Source organism: Pan troglodytes, chromosome 12 (genome assembly GCF_028858775.2).
Source record: "Pan troglodytes isolate AG18354 chromosome 12, NHGRI_mPanTro3-v2.0_pri, whole genome shotgun sequence".
In the NCBI taxonomy this organism is placed as follows: Eukaryota; Metazoa; Chordata; class Mammalia; order Primates; family Hominidae; genus Pan; species Pan troglodytes.
This window is the reverse complement of record NC_072410.2, coordinates 84096159-84115861: the sequence shown is the minus strand read 5'-3', so window position 1 is coordinate 84115861 and position 19703 is coordinate 84096159. Positions and strand designations below refer to the sequence as shown.

Genomic DNA, 19703 nt, shown 5'->3' with positions numbered 1-19703 from the left:
ACTAGGACAGCAAGCAGCCACTAAAAAGTATATAAATTATCTGAGACTACTAAAGTGCTTATTAATTAAATTGTTTTCTTCATGTAACTACAGGATAAGTCATTCTGTGAATGGGGGTTTTGATTGAGAGTGGTGAGTAATTTTATTTCAGACTTTAGTGCACTCTGGCTAATTTTGGGCTGTCCAAATTGGGTGTCACAGTGTGGTCCTTGGGTTGTTAGAGGAGTGGAAAGGGCCATATCCCATGATTAAGCATTTATTAATTTATTCTCGCCAGTGCCTTGCCCAGGAAAAGGGGCAAGCGTTTCCTCTACTCTAAGCTCAGCAATTGACTTGGTTAAATCAATATTCATGGCTTGACCTAGGAACTTTGAACATTTTCATGAAAAACAGTATTTTCTGCATTTCAAAACAAATTTTTAGCCATGCCTTATTCGGGATTTGGGGATTGTCACTTTTTGTAATTCCAATTTGATGTGAAAGCTTAGTAACTATTAGTCCACTGCTATAAAAGAACTGCCTGAGACTGGGTAATTTATAAAGAAAATAGGTTTAGTTGACTCACAGTTCCTCATGGATGGGGAGGCCTCAGGAAACTTCCAATCATGGCACGAGGCGAGGAGGAAGCTAGACAGATCTTACACGGCAGTAGGAGAGAGACAGAAAGGAGGGGAAATTGCCACTTTTAAATCATCAGATCTCGTGAGAACTCACTGACTATCACGAGAACAGCATGGGGGAACCACCCCCATGATCCAATTACCTCCACCAGGTGGGATTACAATTCGAGATGAGATTTGGGTGGGAGCACAAAGCCAAAGCATATCAGTAACATTTGAAGGTAGTATAAAATTTATTTGTTCTAAAGGGTTTTTCAGAGACAGGATTTCTGCTGTGCTTAAATTCTTAAAAACTATTCCTCCAGGGGCACAGTGGCTCTCACCTGTAATCCCAGCACTTTGAGAAGCCTAGGTGGGAGGATCACTTGAGCTCAGGAGTTCAAGACCAGCCTGGGCAACACAGGGACACTCTGTCTCTAGAAAAAATACAAAAAGTATCCAGGTGTGGTGGCGCATGCCTGTAGTCCCAGCTATTTGGGAGGCTGAGGTGGGGACCTGAGCCTGGAGGTCAAGGCTGCAAATAGCCGTGATGGCACCACTGCACTCCAGCCTAGGTGACAGAGAAAGACCCTGTCTCAAAAAAACAAAAACAAAAACAAAAAAACCCCTGATAATTATGGGGAAAAAACAAAAAAAAACAAAAAAAAAAAACGCTATTCCTCCAAACCAAGGTACTGGCCTGGCAAGTGCTTCTTATCTCCATGACGTGATTGTTTTTGGGTAGTGGTCACTTGTAAGGGAATTCTTGCAAGCCCATGTGGTAGGAGGCCTGCTGTTGGCTTTGTGGTAGTCTCCAACACCCAGTGTGCCTCTGGCAGAGAGCGGGAGCTCAGTGTTCACTTGTTGAATGAATCAAAGTAGGACTCAAAAATCTCTACAGTCAAACATCTTGTTTTTTAGAAAAAAAATTCTGCTTTTCTATAATTTTTGAGCTTCTGAAAAGCGGATGAAACAAAACCAAGGAAAGATTGTTCGGCTCTTTGGGACTCCTTTTGGTTAACCAGTGTATGGGCTTTTAAAGCTATTTTCAGAAAGAGAAGAAGGTGGGGAGAGGTGGGAATAGGAGAGAGAGAGATCAGCCTGGCCTGTGCCTAGGGATGGAGGTAAGGTTAATAACCAGAAAGCCTGCGCTTTTCACATAATTTGATACTGAAGAACATGGACTCATGAGCTAGACTGTCTGGATTCAAGTCTTGGTTCTGCCACTACTTAGCTGTGTGTTTTGGGGCAAGTTATTTAACTTTTCTGTCCTCAGTTTCCACATCTGTAAATTGGGATAGTAATAGTGTCTACATCATAGAAACATTCTGAGTATGAAATGAAGTAAATGTAGAGCACTTAGAAAGTGGCTGGGACACACTTTGGGAGGCCACGGCAGGTGGATCACCTGAGGTCAGGAGTTTGAGACCAGCCTGGCCAACATGGTGAAAACCCATCTCTATTAAAAAAAAAAAAAAATTTAGCCGGGCTTGGTGGCGGGCACCTGTAATCCCAGCTACTTGGAAGGCTGAGGCAGGAGAACTGCTTGAACCCAGGAGGCGGACGTTGCAGCGAGCCAAGACCGCACACTGCACTCCAGCCTAGGCTATAAGAGCGAAACTCCGTATTAAAAAAACACAACACTCAGTAAGTGTTAGCTATTATGATAGTCAATGGGCAACACTCTGATGCACCTGCAGATTAGCAAAGAAGCAAACCAGGAAAGGCCTGGAAGAGAAGGATTAATGTTTAATTTGTACCCAACCAGTTGGGTAATGGAAACCTGTGACCTGTAACTGGCCTAATCAGCTCAGGGTCTGTATCCTGAGAGCCTCTCCATCCCTTGAAAAAATAGTTCATATGCTTGAATTGCATTCTCTGCTGATCTGAAGTAGACATGACAGATACAGAGTACCACGGGAAAAGGGAATGGAATTCAGAGGACATCTAAGTGAAAACTAGAGTGGAAAGTAATCTTGGTGATAATACAGAAAACCATCTCCAGACCTTAATCTTTTCCATCGTAAAGTAAGCACAGAGGAATTTAAAGAGAAGAAAAGTACCATAATATGCCCACGCCCAAAGTTGTAAGTATGAGGACGCTACTTTGCTTTTTACAGCCCCTCCCCTAAAAAGGCCCCAAACAGTTTATGCTGATTATTATACCATGTAGCCATCAAAAGTAATATGGGGCCGGGTGCGGTGGCTCATGCCAGTAATTTAAACTCTTCGGGAGGCCAAGGCGGGAGGACCACTTGAACCCAGGAGTTCGAGACCAGACTAGGCAACATAGGGAAACTCTGTCTCTACAAAATAAAAAGTAAAAAAATTAGCCAGACATGGTGGTATATACCTGTGGTCCCAGCTACTCCAGAGGCCGAGGTGGGAGGATCATTTGAGCCTGGGAGGTCGAGGCTGCAGTGAGCTATGATGGCTCCACAGCACCCCAGCATAGGCGACAGTGAGATCCTATCTAAAAAAATAAAAAGGAATATGGTCTGGGCGGGGTGGCTCACACCTGTAATCCTAGCACTTTGAGAGGCCGAGGCAGGTGGATTGCCTGAGCTCAGGAGTTTGAGACCAGCCTGGGCAACATGAAGCACAGTAGAAACCCTGCCTCTACTAAAATACAAAAAAAAAAAAAAAATTGTCTGGGCATGGCAGCGTGTGTCTTTAACCCCAGCTACTCAGAAGGCTCAGGCAGGAGAATTGGTAGAACCCGGGAGATGAAGGTTGCAATGAGCCAAGATTGCACCACTGCACTCCAGCCAGGGCAACAGAGCAAGACTCTGTCTCTAAAAAAAAATAAAAAGCAGGCCGGGCGCGGTGGCTCACACCTGTAAGCCCAGCACTTCGGGAGGCCGAGGCGGGTGGATTACAAGGTCAGGAGATCGAGACCATCCTAGCTAACACGGTGAAACCCCGTCTCTACTAAAAATACAAAAAATAAGCCGGGCATGGTGGCGGGTGCCTGTAGTCCCAGCTACTCGGGAGGCTGAGGCAGGAGAATGGCGTGAACCTGGGAGGCGGAGCTTGCAGTGAGCTGAGATCGCGCCACTGTACTCCAGCCTGGGCGACAGAGCGAGACTCCATCTCAAAAAAAAAAAAAAAAAAAAGGAACTCAAAAAAAAAATAAAAAGGAATATGGTAGATATGTCATGACATGGAGCGATCTGAAGATATTTGATAAATGAAAAGTTGCAGAACAATGTACGATTATAGTGTGATATTCTATATAGTATGATTGTCTTTATATGGAATATGTGTGTTTGTGTATTTCTATATTTGCTAATATGTAGTTAATTCAAATTTTTAAATGAAGTGTACGTGCCAGACTGTTAATAGTGGTTACCATTGGAAAGGAGGGGAGTGGAGAGGTGAAGGAAGGCTTTTGTGTTTTAGTCCTTGTTTAGGTTGCTAGACTTCACAAATAAAAGTACAGGATGCCTGGTTAAATGTGGATTTCAGATAAACAGCTTATACTATTTTTTTTTTTTTTGAGACAGTCTCGCTCTGTCGCCAGGCTGGAGTGCAATGGCATGATCTTGGCTCACTGCAACCTCTGCCTCCTGGGTTCAAGCAATTCTCCTGCCTCAGCCTCCCAAGTAGCTGGGACTACAGGCGCAGGCCACGACACCCAGCTAATTTTTGTATTTTTAGTGGAGATGGGGTTTCACCATGTTGGCCAGGATGGTCTGGATCTCTTGACCTCGTGATCCACCCTTCTCAGCCTCCCAAAGTGCTGGGATTACAGGCATGAGCCACCGCGCCTGGACACAACTTTTAAAGTATAAGTATGTCCCATGTATAATAATAACATGAACATACTTATACTAAGCAATTATTTATTGTTTATTTGAAACTCACATTTAACCAGGCATTCTATATTTCCTCTGGTGAGCCTACTCTATGTCCTTGTGTATTACCTAACTCTCTTTAAAGGATATTTTAATGTACTAACTATGTGATTAAAAAAAATAAGAAGAGAAAGAATAAGATCGTTTCCCCTCAAGACCACACGAAAGTATAACTTTGGCCTATAGAAAAGGAGATTACAAAGCAGTGTTATACAGTCCCCCTTCAACCATAGTTTTGCTTCCTGCAGTTTCAGTTACTCAGAGTCAACTTTGGATTGAAAATAGGTGCATACACTACAATAAGACGTTTTGAAAGAGAGAAAAGCCTGGGCACAGTAACTCACGCCTTTAATCCCAGCACTTTGGGAGGCCAAGTTGGGCGGATCGCCTGAGGTCAGGAGTTCGAGACCAGCCTGGCCAACATGGTGAAACCCCGTCTCTACTAAAAATACAAAAATTAGCTGGGTGTCGTGGTGCATGCCTCTACTCCCAGCTACTCAGGAGGCTGAGGCAAGAAAATCACTTGAACCTGGGGGGTGGAGTTTGCAGTTAGCCGAGATGGGGCCACTGCACTCCAGCCTGGGCAACAGAGTGAGACTCTGTCTTAACAACAACCACCACAACAAATAGTTTTATAAAAAGAAAGAAAAAAGCACACAGATGCATGTACTAAAAGATGGAAGAGTGTGTGCACATAAGAATATTAGCAGTGGCTCTCTCGAGTGATGAGATGAAGGATAATTTCAGTTTTTTCTTTGTGCTGTATAAAATTCTTTACAATTTTGTATAATGAATATTAATTACTTTTGGAAAAGGAAAGGATCATATGTAATGAAAGCCATTTTCTGTGATTCAGTGAGGACTTTGACATGCCCAAGATTTTACCATGTGCAGCATTCCTCTGAAGAAGGTGGGGGACAGTGGCATGCAACACACCTTTGGATTGAGGGGTTTTTTTTTTTTGTGTGTGTGTGTGTGTGTGTGTGTGTGTGTGATGGAGTCTCGCTCTGTCGCCCAGGCTGGAATGCAGTGGCGCGGTGTCGGCTCACTGCAAGCTCCACCTCCCAGGTTCATGCCATTCTCCTGCCTCAGCCTCCCGAGTAGCTGGGACTACAGGTGCCGGCCACCACGCCCAGCTAATTTTTTTGTATTTTTAGTAGAGACAGGGTTTCACCGTGTTAGCCAGGATGGTCTCGATCTCCTGACCTTGTGATCCGCCTGCCTCGGCCTCCCAAAGTGCTGGGATTACAGGTGTGAGCCACCGTGCCCAGCCTGAATTGAAGTTTTAAAAGTGCTATCATCCCTTGTCCTTGCAGGATACCTCCAAAAGCAGCCATACTTTGGAGCAGTTATTGGGAGGGTGGCCAACCGAATCGCCAAAGGAACCTTCAAGGTGGATGGGAAGGAGTATCACCTGGCCATTAACAAGGAACCCAACAGTCTGCATGGAGGAGTCAGAGGGTTTGATAAAGTAAGTACGGCACATGTGACTGAGTTCCCTTTAGGCTCACTTTACGCATACCTTCTGCTTGCCAGGCACAGTCATAGGCCCTAGAGCACATGAGTGGTGAGATGCAGGAAAGAGGCCCCTCCCATGGTTCAGGGCAGCAGGTGCAATGGGCATGTGCTAGGACCCATCCTTCTCTAGTTCATCTGTTGGAACAGACAGGGGAGCCTCAAGAGAAAGGATGTCAACCTTTGACTTAGGAAAAATGAGAAACAACTTTCTCACAGTGTTGAGATCAGGGAGTCGGGTTGAAGAGATGTGGATTGATAACAGTATCTTCCACTTATTGGACAAGACATTGACATATATTATCTCTTACTCTTACTAAAACTCTGTGTTATCACTAAATGGGAAAACTGAGGCACTGAAAGGCCACATGGCCAGGCACAGTGGCTCATGCCTGTAATCCCAGCACTCTGGGAGGCCGAGGTGGGCAGGTCACCTGAGGTCAGGAGTTTAAGACCAGTCTGGCCAACATGGTAAAACCCCGTCTCTACGAAAAATACAAAACTTAACTGGGTGTGGTGGCGGCCACCTGTAATCCCAGCTACTCTGGAGGCTGAGGCAAGAGAATCGCTTGAATGTGGGAGGTGGAAGTTACAGTGAGCTGAGATCACGCCACTGCACTCCAGCCTGGGCAACAGAGCCAGAGTCCGTCTCAAAAAAATAAAAAATAAAAAATAAATAAAGGGCCACATGACTCCTAAGTGGGACAACCAGGGCTGCCTGGCCCAAAACACTCATTCTTACACCATAGCTGCTGGTGTCCACCCAGGCTGCATGGGTGCCCCCGTCCAACATGCTTCCCTGTACCTGTCATTAAGCCCCCCGCCCCATGCAGCATGGCCCTGCACCAAGGCCTGCCCTTCCACTGAAGTGCCTCATGCCTCAAAATCATATCAGATTCTCCCCAGTTCCTCCTCTCCACATGAAAATGACCATTCTTTAAGCAGATCCCTAGAAAACAAGGTCAGGAAAGCAAATTGATCGAACAGCTTCTCCCTGGGGTGGGAGTGCTTGGCCTCCTGCTTCCTAGCCCCATGGGAGTCTATGGGTTAACCCCAGTGATTGCTCTCTTACTAGTCTAATTTCAGGCTGTGCAGGAGTAAATTTCAGTAGTTAACTTTCTTTTAAATTATACCACCCAGGTTATTTGCTAGAGAAGAGCCAGAGAAGAGCCAGAGAAGACAGGAACATGTATGGCCACTAATGGCCACAGTTTCTTCTCTTCTGCCTCTAACCACCACTTGTCCTGCAGAAGGAGGCTGGTGGCTCTGGCTTCCCCGCCTCCCTGAGCTTCCTGCTGGTGGCCTGGAACTAGACTGACTGCCCCATGGGTTTCCCTTTCCTCAGTGATGGGATTCTTCATGCCGGGGAGGCAGAGGGCAGCATGTGCTCTGCCAGTATTAGGGCAGAGTCTCTAGAACATGCCAGGATCATGAGCAAACCCCAGCCAGAGAAAGTAAGGCCCAGCCTGGCTTCAGACAGGGATCTTCAGAGGAGCCTTAGGACAGCACCTCGTTCTAGCTTGCCCCTGCTCCCCCTGTTCACTGTGGCATTTTCCGTGGTGTTGCTTAACTTATATTCCCTTCAAGAACACAGCAAAATCGTGAGTATACCTAGCCTTCAGTGCAGTGTGCCCTTGAGCCCCTTCTGTGAAGCAGGGGGCACAGTAGGCCAAGGACTCCTGAGGCTCACAGTGTAAAGAGGGAGGTGGACTCTTACATGATAACTGTTAAAGGCGAATGGCCACAAGCACCATAACAAGCCAGAGAAGACAGGAACATGTGTGGCCAACAAGGTGCTATAGGAACTGGGTGTGAACAAATGAAATAGCAGCCTAGGAGACAGGATTGGAACTGGCCTTGAAGAGCCAATAGCATTTCATTCAATACATGGATATGGGAGAGAATGACTGCACAGTGGCCCTGAGAGGGGTGGGGAAAGACTTTGAACTCTTTTTTTTTTTGAGGCAGAGTTTTGCTTTCATTTTCCAGGCTGGAGTGCAATGGCGCCATCTCAGCTCACCACAACCTCCACCTCCTGGGTTCAAGCAATTCTCCTGCCTCAGCCTCCCAAGTAGCTGGGATTACAGGCATTCGCCACCATGCCTGGCTAATTTTGTATTTTTAGTAGAGACAGGGTTTGTTGGTCAGGCTGGTCTCAAACTCCCGACCTCAGGTGATTCACCCACCTCGGCCTCCCAAAGTGCTGGGATTACAGGCAAGATCCATCGCACCCGGCCACCAACACATTTTTTTTTAAGATGACAGTTGAATAGGATTTGAAATGGTATAAGAAGATCTAGAGCTGCAGAGTTTCTGGAAATTTGGAAACTACAGGCTCAGGGAAATCCTTCCATAAATAGGAATTATGCTTAACCAATCATATTGGTTTACACAAAAATCTTTCCATTGTGTCCTTTCTCTACAAAAGAAAAACTAGGTAGCAAGATTTCATTTCAATTATTTAATTCCTGAAATGTTCCATTTGGGATATTCTATTTCTTTTTTAATTACACATATAACAGGCTTCATATTTTGAGTGTCTTGAAAGTTCAACCTTTCTGGGAGCTAACTAGGGTGTAAAATGAATTTTTCACTAAGCTCAGTGAAAGTATTTCACATACCAGCTGCCTTCACTGTAGGTGAAGGCAGAGACCTCCGTTCCTGCTGGGTTCTCCTTCCTGGCAAATGCCACGTCTGTGAGAGCAAAGTGGACAGATCCTGGGCTCAGAGACCACTCCTGTGGCCCACAGAGGCTATTATCTTTCAAGTCTATAGAGTTTGGCCTCAACTCTTCTGTTGAAAAGGAAGATTCAGACAAAAACTTCACTGAGACTAAGATGTGGAATAGAGGAGACAGCCAGTCCTGAGTTTGAACCCCAGCTCGGTCACAAATAACATGTATAACTTTATTTATTTATTTATTTTTTGACACGGAGTCTCACTCTGTTGCCCAGGCTGGAGTGCAGTGGTGCAATCTTGGCTCACTACAACCTCCACTTCCCAGGTTCAAGTGGTTCTCCTGCCTCAACCTCCCGAGTAGCTGGGATTACAGGCATGAGCCACCATACGTGACTAATTTTTGTATTTTTAGTAGAGACGAAGTTTCACCATGTTGGCCAGGCTTGTCTCGAACTCTTGACCTCAAGTGATCTGCCCGCCTTGGCCTCCCAAAGTGCTGTGATTACAAGTGTGAGCCACTGCACCCGGCCACGTGTGTGACTTTAAACAAGATTTTTTTTTTCCTTCTAAACAATGGACAGGTAGTATGAAACTCCCCACCCCCCCGACACACACTAGGAATGTAGAAGGTAGATGTGGGTATAAGTTAACTCCACTGAACTCAATTTGCTCATCAGTAAAATGGAGGTAAATAATATTTGTTGAAGCCACATGAAATTGCCAGTGTTCAACTGTTTTGACCTACAATGATGGTCATTTCATTTGGGCAACCAAATCTTTACCTTGCAAGATGATTTATGTAAAGCACCAGGTCATTGACTATCGAGCACTCAACAAGTTGGAGGTCTCATGCCTGCAACAGGCCCCTTCTTTAGTGATCCCAGAGCTCTCTAAAGGCACTGGGAATCTCTGGCCAACTCATCCCCTGATAGTATAGAGTAAGGGAGCAGTCTCAGGATCCAGTCCAATGCCACACACTAGCTGTGTGGCCTGGGGCAAGCGGTTTATCCTCACTGAGCCTCCATTCTTTCATTATTCAATGAGGATGATGTTACCTACTTTAAGTCTGCTTTGAGACAGATAGACAGTGTCTGTGAAGTTTCTAGCAAAGAGTCTTGACTCATAATGGGCACCCGATAAGTGTTCGTTTTCCCTTCCCTATAAGTGTAATCTTGGAGCCTCTAGGACAAAGTTGAGAACAGCCACTATGTTAATCCAAGATTCCAATTCCTATTTCCAAAAGCAAAATGCCTTTTATTTATTTATTTACTTTTTTGAGACAATGTCTTACTCTGTCACCCAGATTGGAGTGCAATGGTGTGTGCGATCTCGGCTCACTGCAGCCTCAACCTCCTGGGCTCAAGCGATCCTCCCTTCTCAGCCTCCCGAGTAGCTAGGACTACAGGTATGCACCACCATACCTCGCTAATTTTTTAAACTTTTTCGTAGAGATGCCATCTCACTATGTTGCCTAGGCTGGTCTTGAATTCCTGAGCTCAAGCGATCCTCCTGCCTCAGCCTCCCAAAGTGTTGGGATTACAGGCATGAGCTATTGCACCTGACCACAAAAAAAAACTTTAAAAATAAACTCTTCTTCATACTTTTTTTTGCCAGTCTTAGAATCATATTTTCTGGAACAAGAAGAAACTTCGAGATAATTTCTTCAACCCCTTTATTTTATGAAAGAGATTAATGCCTAGAGTCACACAATGAGCTAGGGACAAATGAGGCCCCTCAAATCAGGACTCTTGACTTGTAGGCTACAACTCTTCTTAATGGCACAAATGCCTTATTTGTTTTGAACTCTGCCTAGGGAACACAGAGAGCCTTGTAGGGATTTTAATAAATATTTGTATATATACCCCTAGGAGACAGGGGCTGATTTATTAAAGTTTTTTTAATACTCTCAGCAGATATTGCTATATGGCATTTAGCAAAGTGGGGCTACAAGATTAAAAAAAAATCAAAGAAAAATCATCAAAGAAGAGGAGAGGAAAATATTGTAGACACACATCATACAAAGTTAGAGAAAAGAGAATGGGGAGTGTGAGAAGGTAGAGAACAACAAACATTTGTAATAATTAAAATCCAGGGACCAGGTGCGGTGGCTCATGCCTGTAATCCCAGCACCTTGGGAGGCCGAGGCAGGTGGATCACTTGAGGTCAGGAGTTCGAGACCAGCCTGGTCATCATGGCAAAACCCCGTCTCTACGAAAAATGCAAAAATTAGCCAGGTACAGTGGCTCATGCCTGTAATCATACTCAGGAGGCTGAGGCTTGAGAATCGCTTGAACCTGGGAGGTGGAGGTTGCAGAGCCAAGACTGTATCACTGCACTGCAGCCTGGACAACATAGTGAGACCCTGTCTCAAAAAAAAATCCAGGCTATCATTAAAAAGTCTTAATTGATTGTATAACCATTTTCCTTGTGAAATCAATTGTCTTTAAATATTGAAATATGGCATTTAGCTTGAGGATGGAGCAACTACATAACTTTGAAAACACTTTTTTCCAGGTGCTCTGGACCCCTCGGGTGCTGTCAAATGGCGTCCAGTTCTCGCGCATCAGTCCAGATGGTGAAGAAGGCTACCCCGGAGAGTTAAAAGTCTGGGTGACATACACCCTGGATGGCGGAGAGCTCATAGTCAACTACAGAGCACAAGCCAGTCAGGCCACACCAGTCAACCTGACCAACCATTCTTACTTCAACCTGGCAGGCCAGGTAAGTGAACTTGTTTCTTCTTTCCTGCTTCGTGCTTTGTGGAATGTCCTGGGCTGCGGCTAGAGAGATCAGAGCAGTGTGGAATTGCTGTGGCAGTGAGGTCACCCTGATGATGATGAAAAGGGCCCAGCAGAGGGCTTATAGTAGGTGCTCAATAATTGAAAATTATAGAGAAAGACAGAATGATTACATTGTACTGCCAAGAGAAGTACCTGTTTCCCGTTTGCTTCAGACAAGTAACTAGCTGTTTCAAGAACTCCCTCTCAGAATCTAATTGTAACATGTGCTTATATTTGCTTCCCTTATTTCACGTCTACTCTCCGCAAATTTGTTCCAATTAAGGTGCCTTCCACCCTTGGAGCTTTGGAAATGGGCATGGTCCAGCTCCTTTAGATGTGCTGCCAATATGTGTGTGCTTCCCCTGTGAGCCTGCCAGCTCCTCCCAGGGGTTTGGGTGGGCCAGTCCTGCCCTGCGCAGTACCGTGGAAAGAGCACTGGACTTGGATTTAGAAGACCTGGTTTTTTTAGCTTAATAAAGGCATATTCTCAATTTCATAGTAATAACACTACCTACTATTTGTCAGCTGCTGTTAGAAGCCCTTTATGAAGTTGTTGGTTAAGACACTAAAATCAACCCAGCGGAGGGATAAACCCCAGTGGAGGACCACTTGAACTGCCCACATAAGAGTGGTGTAGAGCTGCTGACAACCCCCCTTAAGTGATCCCTTCTGAACTACCTCATTCCCTCCTAAAGGTAACAGTTTAGCTCATTGAGGAGGATATCACATCAGACAGAATAAAAAGCTTAGCTAAACTCTGTAGATTATATCTATTACTTCCTCTTTATCTGAAGAACTCATCATTGTCTACTATACTTGACTCACTTTGGCCTGACTTTCTACCGCAAGATGGTGTTCACAGTCAACTAGTAATATCTCACCTTTTTATACTGTTTCAGGAGTTTGCTGATGATCTGCTGGATTCTGTTTTCTAGAATTTTCCCAAATTGCAGAGTTAATTGGTTCTTGTAAAATTTCCAAAGTTCTCCCTTTAAAAAAGTTGACCCTTCACTTGCGTGTTCCTTATCCTCAGGAACTTTCACCATCCTTCTTGAAATCTTAAAAACAAGGCCAGGTGCTGTGGCTCATGCCTGTAATCCTGGCACTTTGAGAGGCCGAGATGAGTGAATCACCTGAGGTTAGGAGTTTGAGACCAGCCTGACCAACATAGTGAAACCCCGTCTCTACTAAAAATACAAAATAAGCTGGGCATGGTAGCGTGGGCCTGTAATCCTAGCTATTCGGGAGGCTGAGACAGGAGAACCACTTGAACCTGGAAGGCGGAGGTTGCAGTGAGCTGAGACTGCGCCATTGCACTCCAGCCTGAGCAACAAGAGTGAAACTCTGTCTTTAAAAAAAAAAAAAAAAAAGTCTTAAAAACGAAACAAAAGACAAAAACAAAACAAAAACCCTCAGACCTAAGAGGCTCTACTTATTAAAATAAGTTCAGAAACAAACGACAGAAATAGAAGAAAGTATTGTTTTATGTAGGTAAAAAACTAGGTGATAATTCTGTTTTTTACATTTTTTGCAAACTTAGGACATCCTATTTAATAATAGGGAGGGGAGATCTAAAGGAATAGATTAGAAATAAAAAGAGAAATTATGCATGCAGTATTCCATCTGCCAGTGTGTTCCAATGAAGGAGACAATATGGGAATGTTAGGTTTACTAAGGCTTTTTACCACTCTTCCAATCCTGCAGGGACTTGGAGTGACGGGTATTTCTGAATCTCTTTTCAGAGGCTGAATAGTTTCCTAGATCATAGACCCCACCCAAAAGCATGGCCAATGAACTTCCTTCCATATACCACAGATTGAATATCCCTTATCCAAAATACTTGAGGCCAGAAATGTTTTGGATTTTGGAGATTTTCAGATTTTGGAATATTTGCGTTATATATACTTATTCATTCAGCATTCCTAATCCGAAAACTCAAAATCTGGAATGCTCCAGTGACTACTTCTGAGCGTCATGTTGGCACTCAAAAAGCTCAGATTTTGGAGCATTTCAGATTTTAGATTGTCCTCTTTTTTTTTTTTTTGAGGTGGAGTTTCACTCTTGTTGCCCAGGCTGGAATGCAGTGGCACGATCTCGGCTCACTGCAACCTCCACCTTCTGGGTTCAAGCAATTCTCCTGCCTCAGCTTCCCTAGTAGCTGGGATTACAGGCGCCCACCACCACGCCCAGCTAATTTTTGTATTCTTGGTAGAGATGGGGTTTCACCATGTTGCCCAAGCTGGTCTCGAACTCCTGACCTCGGATGATCCACCCGCTTCAGCCTCCCAAAGTGCTAGGATTACAGGCGTGAGCCACCGCACCTGGCCCCAGATTTTAGATTTTCAGATTAGGGATGTTCAACCTGTATTTTAGTAAGCGTAGCTTGAATCCACAGCCACTAGCTTCAGGTTTGAAGGTGGATGGGGGCACCAGCCTTCCAACGCACTCCGGTAGGAGTGGATGATCACCAAGCCAGACCTGGAGTCAAGGGCCTCTGCATCTTCAGAATATCTCTTGCCATACCTTGAGAAGCATTATCATATATCTCAAACCCTCCCCAGGCACATAGCGCAAAACCTGATATTTAAATTAGTCAGCTCATCTTATATATTTTTGTTTGTTTTTTAAATTTAATAAGTGGTATTTTTGTTCTATTTGGGCCCAAGTATTGCTCATCACTTCTAAGTTTGAGGGTTGGAGACCTGGGGAGGAGGGGAGAACTGGCTTTGTCAAAGAATATAAAAGGTATGTAGGTTGCAGGTCGTTTTTTGTTTTATTTTATTTTTCTGTTCCTTCCTGTGCCTAACACAAAACTAGGATAACTTTTTTTTTATTGAAACTTTACCTAAAGACCTGGGTGTGGTGGCTCATGCCTGTAATCCCAGCACTTTGGAAGGCCAAGGTGGGAGCATCACTGGAGCCCAGGAGTTCAAGACCAGACTGGGCAACATAGAGAGATCCCCATGTCTAAAAACAAACAAACAGGCTGGGTGCGGCAGCTCACGCCTGTAATCCCAGCACTTGGGAGGCCAAGGTGGGCAGATCACTTGAGGTCAGGAGTTCAAGACCAACCTGCCCAACATGGTAAAAACCCGTCTCCACTAAAAATACAAAAAATTAGCTGGGCGTTGTGGCACATCCCTGCAATCCCAGCTAATCGGGAGGCCGAGGCATGAGAATTGCTTGAACCCAGGAGACGGAGGTTGCAGTGAGCCAAGATTGCGCCACTGGACTCCATCTTGGATGACACAGCGAGACTGTGTTTTTATAAACAATAAAAACAAACAAACAAACAAACAACGGAAACTTTACCTAAAGAGTTATGAAAGCAGGTCTGGGGGAATTTGAGATGAAAAGCAATAGCATGTGGTACATGACAGGTAGACATGTCATTAAGGACCCAGGTTCTTCCAGTTTTCCATCTGCTTCCTCAGTATTTTGGCTTTTGTCTTCAGGCTTGTCCCCTCATGGCCACAGCTCCAGGAATCACCTCCTCATATAGTCACATCCAGAGACAAAAAGACCTATTCCATTTTTCATATCTCTAATGTCCTCTTTTTAAGAAAAAGCAATGCTTTTCCTAGAAGCCCTCCAGCCAACTTTCTCTGATTTCTCATTGGCCAGAAGTGTGGCCTATGCTCTGCCTAACCCAATCGCCAGCAAGGGAATTAGGCCATGATGATTGGCTTAGACCAGTCAAAATTTGCCCTCTGGAAATGGAGCGGGGGTGGGTCTTCTTCCCTGAATATCTGGTCTAGCATAGGATAATCAACAAGCCTAGTTTCTGCCTGGGGGCACAGAGTTGCTGGTAAAAGAGTTGCCATGGCTTGTGGGTAGTAACCCACAGTGTCTGTACCCTCCCGCTAGAGGTGATGAGAGCTGAGTTAAGGCTGTGGTAGTGACATTGCACAATGTCTTTAAAGTCTCCTGCAAATCATAATGGGCTCTATAAATGGTTAATGTTACAAACAGGTAGCAGCCAAGCAAAGTTAACCAAAACAAACACTGAACCCAGAGATGGGCCTCAAGGTCTGTTTGTGAATCAGCCTTGAAAGGAAATGATTCCAACAGTAATATTCCACCAGAGTAGATCATTGCATTTTTCCAGCCTAGAAGAGTCATAAAAAGAAGCATGCATTTTTATTTTTTATTTTTTTGAGACAGAGTCTCACTCTGTCTCCCAGGCTGGAGTGCAGAGGCGCAATCTCGGCTCACGGCAACCTCCGCCTCCCAAGTTCCAGGGATTCTCCCGCCTCAGCCTCTGGAGTAGCTGGGATTACAGGCGCGTGCCCCTGGCTAATTTTTTGTATTTTTAGTAGAGATGGGGTTTCACCATGTTGGCCAGGCTGGTCTTGAACTCCTGACCTGAAGTGATCCGCCCATCTCAGCCTCCCAAACTTCTGGGATTACAGGCCTGAGCCACCACGCCTGGCCACAAAGCATGCATCTCTTTAATGAAGGAATGTTACTACCGCTTGGTGACCCAGTGACCCTTAAGAGGGTGGGTGCCTGATGAATGTTCTTTTCCTTCTCCTCCTAGGCTTCTTCCTAAATCTCAGGCTCATCAGTTTATTTGGAGTGTGATTTTCATGTTGATTCATTTCTCTAGTGCTTAAAAAAAAAAAAAAACACACAGAAAGTGGAAATTTCTTTCTTTCTTTCTTTCTTTCTTTCTTTCTTTCTTTCTTTCTTCTTTCTTTCTTTCTTTCTTTCTTTTTCTTTCTTTCTTTCTTTCTTTCTTTCTTTCTTTCTTTCTTTCTTTCTTTCTTTCTTTCTTTCTTTCTTTCTTTCTTTCTTTCTTTCTTTCTTTCTTTCTTTCTTTCTTTCTTTCTTTCTTTCTTTCTTTCTTTTTTTGAGATGGAGTCTCGCTCTGTCGCCCAGGCTGGAGTGCAGTGGCGCGATCTTGGCTCACTGCAACCTCCGCCTCCCAGGTTCACGACATTCTCCTGCCTCAGCCTTCTGAGTAGCTGGGACTACAGGCGCCCACCACCACGCCCAGCTAATTTTTTGTATTTTTAGTAGAGATGGGGTTTCACCGTGTTAGCCAGGATGGTCTGATCTCCTCATCTCGTGATCCACCCACCTTGGCCTCCCAAAGTGCTGGGATTACAAGCATCAGCCACCGTGCCCAGCCAGAAAGTGGAAATTTCTAAGCAGCTTTATTTATAATAGTAAAACACTGGAAGCAACCCAAAAGTCTATCAATAGGAGAATGGATAAACAAATTGTGATACAGCCATACAACGGAATACTACTCAACAATACAAAGGAATATAACATGGATGATCCCAGGAGCATTATGTTGTGTGGAAGTAACAAGGCACCAAAGAATATGTACTGCATGGTTCTGTTTCTAAGGAGGCAGGCACCTAGGAAACAGAGTGAAGACCTGAATTAATGCTAGGCCAGGAGTCTGGAGAATGGCTTTGCCTCCTGCAGGTGTCCTCATTGGATGACATTACAGAGCTTGTGTTCCTCCAGGCTTATTTGTGCACAGGAAGTATAGAGGTGCTTCGGTCCATCTGGGTTCTCCTTTTCTAACATGATTCAGCTCTGTATGTGGGCTGCAGCTCCCAGTTTAGCGCTACCAAGGCCTGGAACCCAACCTTCACACCCCTTGTCTCGACTGACTCAAAGCCCTCTGTGTTAAGCTGAGTAGTGAACAAATAGGGCCAAGGAAATACAGTAGTCCCAAATTCTCATCCCTCAGCTCCTCTCCCACAGTCCCAGGGGCATCTCCAGGTGCTGGCACCACCCTGAGGCACGAGAGGATGGCAGGAGAGAGAGCCGCACAGAAGAGACATCCTCTCTAGGCTAGACCTGCTCTAGGCAGGGGTACAGACCCTCTCCCATCTTGGACCTGCTGCCCCAGCTCACAGCAGGGTGAGCTGTAGAAAGTGCAGAGGAGAGGCCTTTGCCCTGGCTTTGTGCCCCACCCACTCATACCCCTACCCAGCACACACCCACTGGGAGAAAACAAGAGCATCATAGTTCTTCTGGCCAGGCATGGTGGCTCAAGTCTGTAATCCCAGCACTTTGGGAGGCCAAGGCAGGCAGATTACTTGAGGTCTGGTGTTCGAGACCAGCCTGGCCAACATGGTGAAACCCCATCTCTACTAAAAATACAAAAATTAGCCTAGCATGATGGTGGGCACCTGTAATCCCAGCTACTTAGGAGGCTAAGGCAGGAGAATTACTTGAACCCTGGAAGTGGAGGTTGCAGTGACCCAAGATTGCGCCACTGCACTCCAGCCTGGGCGACACAGTAAGACTCTGCCTCCGAAAAAAAAAAAAAAGAGAATCATAGTTTTTCAGAAAAAGAGCCTACTAGTGGTGTAATTAAACCAGTTTCTGTCGTGTTTAGACATGCATTCTCATGGTCTCTAAAATCTTGACCTTTCTTCTCAGAATTACTCAGTTGGATTGTGTGGGCCAGTCTTTCAGACCATAGAATCTGTTTCCAGCTAACCTGTCCTAACCCTGTCTCAAAAAAACCAGTCGGCCGGGCACAGTGCCTCACACCTGTAATCCCAGCACTTTGGGAGGCTGAGGTGGGTGGATCACCTGAGGTCAGGAGTTTAAGACCAGCCTGACCAACATGGTGAAACCCCATCTCTACTAAAAATACAAAAATTAGCCAAGTGTGGTGGCACACGCTTGTAATCCCAGCTGCTCGGGAGGCTGAGGCAGGAGAATTGCTTGAACCTGGGAGGCAGAGACGGCAGTGAGCCAAGATTGCACTACTTCACTCAGCCTGGGCGACAGAGTGAGACTCTGTCTCAAAAAAAAAAAAAAAAAAAATGTATACTGGGCGTGGTGACTCACACCTGTAATCCCAGCACTTTGGGAGGCTGAGGTGAGCAGATCACCTGAGGTCGCGAGTTCAAGACCAGCCTGACCAACATGGAGAAACCCTATCTCTACTAAAAATACAAAATTAGCCAGACGTGGTGGTGCATGCCTGTAATCCCAGCTACTAGGGAGGCCGAGGCAGGAGAATCACTTGAACCCGAGAGGCGGAGGTTGCAGTGAGCCGAGATCACGCCATTGTATTCCGGCCTTGGCAACAAGAGCGAAACTCGGTCTCAAAAAAAAAAAAAAAAGTCAAATGTCAAATATCCCCTGAGGGACAAAATTATCCCCAATTGAGAACCACTAGTTTAGCTTATCTTTGAGCATTCACTAAGCAAAAGCCCTCACTTGGTTTCCCTTCCGCATCTTCTGGTGTGAAGCTTTAAAATATGTTGCTGTTGATAATATAAAATAATATTTGTACTAGAAACATGCATGTATAAAGTTATTTGCCGATTTGCAAACAACACAATGCACCTTTCCTAAACTGTAATTCACAAGGACCCTGGAAAAGGTAGAGGCATCATTAGCCCAAATTTATTTTATTTTATTTTATTTTATTTATTCTGAGATGGAGTTTTGCTCTTGTTGCCCAGGCTGGAGTGCAATGGCGTGCGCGATCTTGGCTCACCGCAACCTCCACCTCCCGGGTTCAAGCAATTCTCCTGCCTCAGCCTCCTGAGTAGCTGAGATTACAGGCATGTGCCACCACACCTGGCTAATTTTGTATTTTTAGTAGAGACGGGGCTTCTTCTTTTTGGTCAGGCTGGTCTCGAACTCCTGACCTCAGGTGATCCGCCCGCCTCGGCCTCCCAAAGTGCTGGGATTACAGGCATGAGCCACCGCGCCCGGCCTCATTAGCCCAATTTTAAACCAAAGGAAATGAGAGTCTATGAGGTTAAATGAATTCCCTGGGACCACTCAGGAAGAGCTGGAACTAGACCCCAGGCCTTCTGACACTGACCAGTACACCAGCCTTTGACTCCCCTGAAAAGGGCAGGCTGCATCTTCATGGAGGAGGTGGGCAAATTCTCAAAAGCAGGGACTGCGGTTCTGACACCTGGGCTTCTGTCATGGAGCAGAGAGTGGGGCCTCTGTGTGGAAACTGGGCTAGAGGGGGGTGCCAGGTGCACCCCCAGGAGTGAGCCTGGAGCAGTACCCTGACCTCTCAGGATGTGTATATTCCTGGTTACCAGTCATTGCTCTTCTGTTTGCCTGGCAAGTGAGAAGAATAGAAGAAACACCTCCACTAATAAGCCAAGGTCCAAAAGGCTTTCAAACCACTGTGGTCTCTGACTTTTCACCTTCATATTCTATTTAGAAAAGACAATGCATGCACACTTGAAAGTTTCTTCCAAATTTATCTGTTGCTATTTTGAGGCCTTATCTACCTCCACTTAAATGATTATATTTAATCATGA

General features: G+C 45.2%; 1 protein-coding gene across 2 annotated transcripts in view; it reads left to right on the top strand.

The window, feature by feature from the left end:
- Positions 1-19703, top strand: part of GALM (galactose mutarotase) — a 73243-nt gene that overhangs the window by 4895 nt on the left and 48645 nt on the right. For both annotated transcript variants that reach the window (XM_009442346.4, XM_054678349.2), the window contains exons 2-3: positions 5773-5927; positions 11165-11371. In XM_009442346.4, the coding sequence (XP_009440621.1) occupies positions 5773-5927; positions 11165-11371 (362 nt within the window). The remainder of the gene's footprint in view (positions 1-5772; positions 5928-11164; positions 11372-19703) is intronic.